Source organism: Mastomys coucha, unplaced genomic scaffold, assembly GCF_008632895.1.
Source record: "Mastomys coucha isolate ucsf_1 unplaced genomic scaffold, UCSF_Mcou_1 pScaffold22, whole genome shotgun sequence".
NCBI lineage: Eukaryota > Metazoa > Chordata > Mammalia > Rodentia > Muridae > Mastomys > Mastomys coucha.
Genome location: NW_022196905.1, coordinates 216,938,886 through 216,946,764, shown reverse-complemented (window position 1 = coordinate 216,946,764; position 7,879 = coordinate 216,938,886). Strand labels below are relative to the sequence as shown.

Sequence of the window (7,879 nt, the reverse complement as noted above, 5' to 3'; positions counted from 1 at the left end):
GGGGGGGGGGGAGGGCAGGCGCGGGAAGAAGAGACTATAACTCCACGGCCTCGTTGAGCTGGGGCACTTTGGGGCGCTGAGGTCTGAAGCCAGCGCCACCCGGAGCAGGGCGACCGCTCGGGCAGACCTAGCAGGCGATACCGGAGCGGAGCTAGCGGCCAGCCTGAGAGAGCCGGGCCTGGAAGCGGTGGCGGCTGAGCACTACTTTGCAGTGTTGTCCCCTCTGCTGCTCCGGCCGGGTACTTCTCCGGAGGGTCGGGTAGCTGGGACCGGAGTGCGCCAGCGACGAGAGCGCCGCGCCAGGAAAGATGATGATGATGTCCCTGAACAGCAAGCAGGCGTTCAGCATGCCTCACGCCGGCAGCCTGCACGTGGAGCCCAAGTACTCGGCGCTGCACAGTGCCTCCCCCGGCTCCTCTGCGCCCGCGGCGCCCTCGGCCAGTTCCCCTAGCAGCTCCAGCAACGCTGGCGGCGGCGGCGGCGGCGGCGGAGGTGGAGGCGGCGGCGGCCGGAGCAGCAGTTCCAGCAGCAGCGGCAGCGGCGGCGGCGGCGGCGGCGGGGGCTCGGAGGCGATGCGGAGAGCTTGTCTTCCAACACCACCGGTGCGTATGTCTGCATAATCACCGCTTAAAGGCATATTTTGACAGCCTCCTTTATCTGCTTGATGTTTTTTTCATGTCTGCACAGCAAATCACCCCACACCTCCAACCAATCCCCCCTCTCTTAAGTATTCAACGGGTCTTGCCTTTCATATTAATTTTTATGACCTGGGACGCTGCCTGTGCGCGTGTTGTGTTGTGTTGTGTTGTCTGTGGCTCACTTTTCCTCCCCCTGAACGTTGGCTTCTCGCGCAGGCTTTCCCTCTCTTCTCGCTGCCGAGTTTCAGGATCATTGTCATTATTATTATTTTAAAGTTCTGGGAATGCTGTAGGCGCGGTGGCGGTGGCGAGTCCTGGGCCGGGGGCTTCCGGAGAGCGCGCGCACAATTCCCTGCTGAGCGTAATGTGTGCCTTCTACTTACAATTGCAGAGCAATATATTCGGCGGGCTGGATGAGAGTCTGCTGGCCCGTGCCGAGGCTCTGGCCGCCGTGGACATCGTCTCCCAGAGTAAGAGCCACCACCACCATCCGCCCCACCACAGCCCCTTCAAGCCGGACGCCACTTACCACACCATGAACACCATCCCGTGCACGTCGGCCGCCTCCTCTTCATCTGTGCCCATCTCGCACCCTTCCGCTCTGGCTGGCACCCACCACCACCACCACCATCACCATCACCACCACCACCAGCCGCACCAGGCTCTGGAGGGCGAGCTGCTGGAGCACCTGAGCCCAGGTCTGGCGCTGGGAGCCATGGCGGGCCCCGACGGCACGGTGGTGTCCACTCCGGCTCACGCACCGCACATGGCCACCATGAACCCCATGCACCAAGCAGCCCTGAGCATGGCCCACGCGCACGGGCTACCCTCGCACATGGGCTGCATGAGCGACGTGGATGCAGACCCGCGGGACCTGGAGGCGTTCGCCGAGCGCTTCAAGCAGCGACGCATCAAGCTGGGAGTGACCCAGGCAGACGTGGGCTCGGCGCTGGCCAACCTCAAGATCCCCGGCGTGGGCTCGCTCAGCCAGAGCACCATCTGCAGGTTTGAGTCTCTCACGCTGTCGCACAACAACATGATCGCGCTCAAGCCCATCCTGCAGGCGTGGCTGGAGGAAGCAGAGAAATCCCACCGCGAGAAGCTCACCAAACCCGAGCTCTTCAATGGCGCGGAAAAGAAGCGTAAGCGCACGTCCATCGCGGCGCCCGAGAAGCGCTCCCTGGAAGCCTACTTCGCCATCCAGCCAAGGCCCTCCTCGGAGAAGATCGCCGCCATCGCGGAGAAGCTGGATCTCAAGAAAAACGTGGTGCGCGTCTGGTTCTGCAACCAGAGGCAGAAACAGAAGAGAATGAAATACTCTGCCGGCATTTAGGGACCCTTCTTCAGGGATGGCCCTTTCCCTTCGTCTTCTTTTTTTTTTTCTAACCCCCTCTTGTCTCTCCTGCCTCTTTTCTTTCTACTTTGGCTATCAGAAACAATTCCGGTAAATGTGAACCCAGACCAAGCCAGGAGCAAAGAAGCAAGCAGCTGAGCCCAAATCAGAGAGATTGTGAACCGGTTTCGCAAAGTGAAGAAAAAACAAAACCACAAACAACACAACACGGAAAGGAATTTGCCAAGTTGTAGCAGGGCTGTCTCATTTAACTGCACCTCGGCTGGCTGCTCGGCTTCATCAGAGGAAGCATGGAGCTGGCTGTCAACAGGAAGGCAGAAGGACGAGATTTTGAAAACCCGGCAAGAAAGAGCAAGTAAGGTTTGTTTTTATTCTTACAGACATCACCTTGTTCACGTTTAAAAGTACACTTTGCAACTATTTTTCAGAAATAGAAATCGATTCAGGACTGAAACTCGAAGTTAGAGTTGTTGCTTAATGTGATATGATAGAGACATCTCTAAAGTATTTTGAATTAAAAAAAGATGGCAGATTTTCTGCATTTACACTGTATATTATATATATATATTTTTATTGTGGTTCTTATCGCTTTCTTCCTTCTCTGAAGTGTTAATGCTTACGGAAGGAGTTGCGCCTGCTGTGTTCACTGATCTTGACAGCTATTATTAGATTATTGCCGTACAACCCTCTGTAAATTATTAATTTATCTCTCTGGCAACTTAATTTTGTGCACATCCTAATTAATTAAACTTCTTTAGTCTGAAAAATAAAACCGGCGGATACGTATAGCTAGTGATGCTCAAAACATTTTTTTTTCTTTTTTTCTTTTCTTTTTGTCTCATGAATTTCCTGAATTTTTACAGCTTCCCACTTAGACTGTGTTCGCTTTGGCCTAGTTGTATATTCTCACTTTGAATGAAGATTGTTTCTTCCCTTTGTTTTTAACTGGTAGTGCTCTAATTTGTGAGCTGATGCTCGATAATTGATGTCTTAATCGTGTAGACCTGATTCACTGTCCGAAGTCTTGTTTACTTCCTTACATATTTAATGGGGATTCCCACATTGTCCCTGCGGCACACGTGCTCTCTCACTCACCTTACATGCCTATACACAGACACACGCACACATCTCTAACAGAAGAGAAGAAGCAGTTGGAGGTACGGCTGATGAGCAGTGCATCCTTTTGCCAGCCTTAGGTGCATTCTCCACTTGGTGCTTACTCTGCTGGATTCTAAGATTTCACCAAGGTATTACAATCTCCCAGTTTTCAATTGCTTTGTTGCTACATTTTGACCTTTATAGGAATTCTTCAGTCTTTCCTTTTAGGAGGTTTGTTTGTAAGGGGAAAATTTTGGACCTATAAGAAAGACAGCGCACTGCTTGTAAGTTCACAGTGTTTGGTAGAATCCCTTTGGAGCACACACACATCAAAAGGTACAAAGGGACTGGTACCTTATCTATTGTAAATATTTCATTCAAAATGATGCACATATAAATATATTCTTACAGAATTTGCTGTAATTGCTGATCCATTTGAGGCTCTCCAAAGTTCTGCGTTCTGTATATGACCTCGTTTCTTGTTTTTGTTAATGGGTTATTTACTATAGTAATGTCTTAAGTTATTTTGGGTGTTGTTTCATTGTCTTTCATTGAAGAGATGATTTTAATGTTTTACTGGCAAAGTATGCTGCTTTTTCATTAAAATATGCTATTAATATTAAATGACTTTTAAAACGTGATGCAGTTTTTAATCATTTATGTGGGAATTATTTTGGTGCTGATTCTTTTAAAAGACAGGAACGCAGAGAGTGGCTGCTATTAAAACGTGGCTTGGACTTTGTAAGAGGCAACTCCCTGGGAAAGGATAAAAGAACAAGAGGGTTTATAATATCACGTTAATGGTCAGGGCTCATCTCACAGGGCACTTTGCTTTTTAGCTTAGATGAAATCATGGTGTCTGGCTCCAGATAGCTCCTCTGGAGTCCTTTCTCCAGACTTGAAATAATTCTGTAAAGAGAATCTTACAAAGCCAAGGTCAGATGGAAACTATTTCAGCCATTCCTTCTCAACTCCCATGGGGAAAAGAAGGAAAGGGACTTAGCCCACATTTCAGCAGCTGTGGGAGGCTGGGTGTGGCAACCATGGGGGCAGGACTTGGTGAGCAAGGAGCAGAGTTCAACCCCTATAGTTCTCAATTCTTTAGCCTGTCCTGGAAATCAACGCGCAAGCCATAGTAGAAAGCACCTGGGGTTCTGGTAGGTGAATAAAGTCTCTGTCTTGGTGTTCTCTGTCTCTGTCTCTTTCTATTTCTTACAACCTTTAAGGAAACTAATACTATTGCAATAGACAGGGTGTGGCTGAGGAAAATCCTGGGTGGTTAAAAGGAACAAAATTTTGCCCCCTTTTGTGACTTTGTCTGCCACAGGAGCTGGAGAAAGTCTATTAAACATTGATGTGGCCATGGGATTCTGCCCATTTGGCACAGCTACTTCTTTTTCTAATCCTACTTTAAGACAATTCCTTTCCCATTATAATTTTCAGGTCCTTCACAATAGTTGGGTAATGTATTGGGCTTTCAATGTTTATTTTTTCTAGTAAGGCTATGATTTGTATTTTTACACCATCCCTAGTCTGGAATTAATTGACATGAGAGCATTACATTAATGTATAGATTAAACAAAAAGAAAGAAGCAGGCGCTGACTTGTTCTAACACACTCTCTAAGGTAATTTTTCTTAACTGTTTTGGCCTTCCCCATCTGAAACTGTCATGAGACATCTCTTTCTTGAAAGAAACTAAGAAAACAGACCAGAAATATATGAAAATTATTACACTGGCCCAATTTGGGTTTAAATGCTGCAGGAAAGCTGGTTATTATTTCCAGACAGAACAAAAATAGAAGTTAGATGGCACATGCATGGAGAGACCATTTCTTCTATAACTGAAACCAAGTACTTGCCTCAAAAACAAGATCCAACTGTCCATTTAGGTTGAATGAAGCTGCACTTCATAGGTTTGGTAGAAAACACTGGCATATAGTGTTTTAGGAAAAGAAACTGTAAATGTGAGCACAATGACATTGGTGGTTTCGTTTATTCCTGTGTGTAGGAGAGCAAAAAGTTCTGTCTTCCATTTCTGTCCCCACCCTCTGTTTTAGGTTTCCTGGAACCCTTTTTTAGACACCTCTAATCTCAGAAGTCAGCAAAGCAATTTCAGCACCATGGTCAGTAACCATGGGGGCTGAGCAAGGAGCGCTCCAACAGCTAACCAGCTAAATAAGTTTTCACTTGTTTTTATTTATTTGTTATCTCCTCTCCCCCATTTCACACCAGAGATAATGAGAGAAATAAGTCGAATGTGTAGCATATCACAGTTTCCGATATGAGGAGAGATTTCCATAAGAAATCCTTTTCCTCTTCTCATGTGAGGGTTTTAGGTAATGAAGACTTGCTCACAAGAGAGAATTAGATGACAGAAAATTGATTAGTTAGCTAGTGTCTTCGTACAACAAATAAGCCATCGCTCAGTGTAATCACACAAAAGCAGCAAACTGAGAAATGTGTTTTGAACAGAGATAAAATAGATGTTTATTCTTCTTGGTTCATTTTGAAGTATAAGGCAACTTACACATATGCTTGCATGGACAAAATTCTTATGAATTGGAAAACTTTTTACTTCAACAGTTAAGACTGAAGTCCTGTATTTCCCTCTGATTTACCAAGTTCTTATATTCCTGAATTTTAAAAACTGTATCACACTGTCAGCTCATTTCCATTCATTATTAAGAGACTGTTAAATGTGTGTTTTATGGAAATATTAGAGTTTTTTAAAAAAGTAGATACATTCTGAAAATTTTTATTAATGAGAGTTGCAGAGATATACAAGGCCAAAGATTTGGAGAGAAGAAAGTTGGGCTTAATGAAGGATTCAAAGGTAAGAATAGACTAAATTCAGCAAATTCTTGAGAAATACTCATTTGGTATTGATTTTCAGTGTACTCATGAATACACAGCAGAATCTGTCTGAAATCTTTGCCATAACAATCAAAGCCATCAACATTCATGACTAATTTTGTATTTTCTCTCAAGGCCACAATTGCTAGCTTACTGTAAAGAGATGTATTCTGGATTGACTTAGCAGCCTACTTACAGTTATCCTAAATCTTATGTTTCAGAACTGTCTAGTTTCTTTTTGTTAACTTCTGTAAAAGCAAATGATTTGATTGTTTTGCATATATAACCACATAACTCCACATTAAAATGAAAAATAAATCACTAAGATGGGGCATGGTGGTACATCCTGTAATTATAGAACTCAGGAGACTAAGATGGAAAATCAAGAGTTCAAAACCTGTCTGGGATATGTGGAGAGTTCAAAGCCATCTCAGGTTGCCAAGTGAGATCCTGTGGTGAAAAGCAGAAAGCAAAACAACATATCACACATACAATTATTGATATTTAAGAACTCTCTACCATACAGAATAATACTGTCCAGGAAGAATATAGTTGCTATTGGAAGTTATTGATTTCACCAACACATTGCTTAAGGAAAAATAATGGAGACATGGAGATTTGAATAAAGTAATTAAAATGTAGAAAGTTCTCTCTTATTTTATATAAAATACATTTGTAAATGAATAACAGGCATGATGGCTTGCACTTATAATCTCTGCATGTGGGCAGATCTGAGGCAGAAGTGTTGCTGCAAGCTTGTGGCCATCCTGGGCCAGGAAGTGAATTCCAGGTCAGCCACAAAACCCTACTTCAAAACAAAATGAAGCAAATCAATAAGAAAATAACATTGAAAGTAAAAAGAATAATAGTATATTGTAAGTTTTTTTCAAGTTCAGCTTCTGTGATTTTCCCCCCAGATAATTGAACTGGGGTGTGATAAGCTAAACTGCTTTATTTCAAACTTCAGATGAGTCTATTAATTTTTTTATGTATTGGGAAAACTCTCAAGGGGGGGGGGGGACAAGAGCAATGAAGGACAAAAAATCCCACCCTATAAAACATTCTGTTTAGAGGGTAAGCCTCAAACTTTCTAAGCAGGTCATGATAAAGGCTTAGAAACTTGTTTCTGTAATTACTTGGCCCAAGTGATGTCTAATTCTAAGCCAAGAATTCACACTAGAGTGTTAACCTTCACTTTATACTGTAGTTGTCTGGGAAAGGAGGGCTAGGTGGAGCAGGCTCCCATAGAGCAAAGGGGGACAAAGGTTTCTGGTTGGCTGTGATGTCCCTGAAATCTACATTTGTCAAGAGACAGATTTATAGCATTGAGAAAAATATTGCTAAATTTCCCCTGCTTCGCCCCTTTAAAAGAGCCATTCCCAGTACTGAAAGTCTATTATGAGCGAATTAATAAATTACACAGCGAATTATTAAATCCAGATAATTACAAGGAATAAGTAAGTAATCATTAGTTATCTCAGCTAATTACTGTGGGTCAGAGCCAGCCAGAATGGGAAATCCTCCCCGGGAATTGAAATTAACTTTGCACGGCAAGACTCTCTGCTTGACATCCTCACTCTGTAGGCACATGGCAGCTCCCCTGTGAGCCAGTCTTTCTATTTAACTTGGAGAGAATAGAAATAAAATTAAGTGGCAATGTGATAATAGCTCAGAAAGCAAACTGTGGGTTTTATTTTGTACTTCCTATGCCTGGAGATGAAAAGGTCTATTTATACCAGTTTCAAAACAAAAACAAAACCAAAAACATTTTAAAGCACCCTTGATGACCTGTGGCCCCAGGAAAACAATTGTGAATTCTTGGCACAAACAACTACAGCCACTGCATAAGAGGACAGTTCCCCCCCTTCTCTGTGTGTGTGTGTGAGGGGCACACATGAGTGGAAGGGGAGAGGGAGAGGGAAAGGGAGAGGGAGA

The 7,879-nt window shown here is 44.3% G+C and overlaps 1 protein-coding gene across 1 annotated transcript; it reads left to right on the top strand.

Annotated features, from left to right (window-relative positions):
* The first annotated feature begins 13 nt into the window (after positions 1-13).
* Pou4f2 (POU class 4 homeobox 2) lies at positions 14-3,731 on the top strand. The gene is made up of 2 exons (XM_031390971.1): positions 14-602; positions 1,030-3,731. Exons 1-2 carry the CDS (start codon positions 309-311, stop codon positions 1,969-1,971), a joined length of 1,236 nt encoding a protein of 411 aa, XP_031246831.1. The 5' UTR covers positions 14-308; the 3' UTR covers positions 1,972-3,731.
* Positions 3,732-7,879: the final 4,148 nt, after the last annotated feature.

Excerpts from the sequence above, each read along its gene's own strand:
- Pou4f2 (XM_031390971.1), top strand. The coding sequence starts at position 309 with ATGATGATGATGTCCCTGAACAGCAAGCAGGCGTTCAGCATGCCTCAC. Across the intron at positions 603-1,029 it reads CTTGTCTTCCAACACCACCG|AGCAATATATTCGGCGGGCT; the intron begins GTGCGTATGTCT and ends TTACAATTGCAG.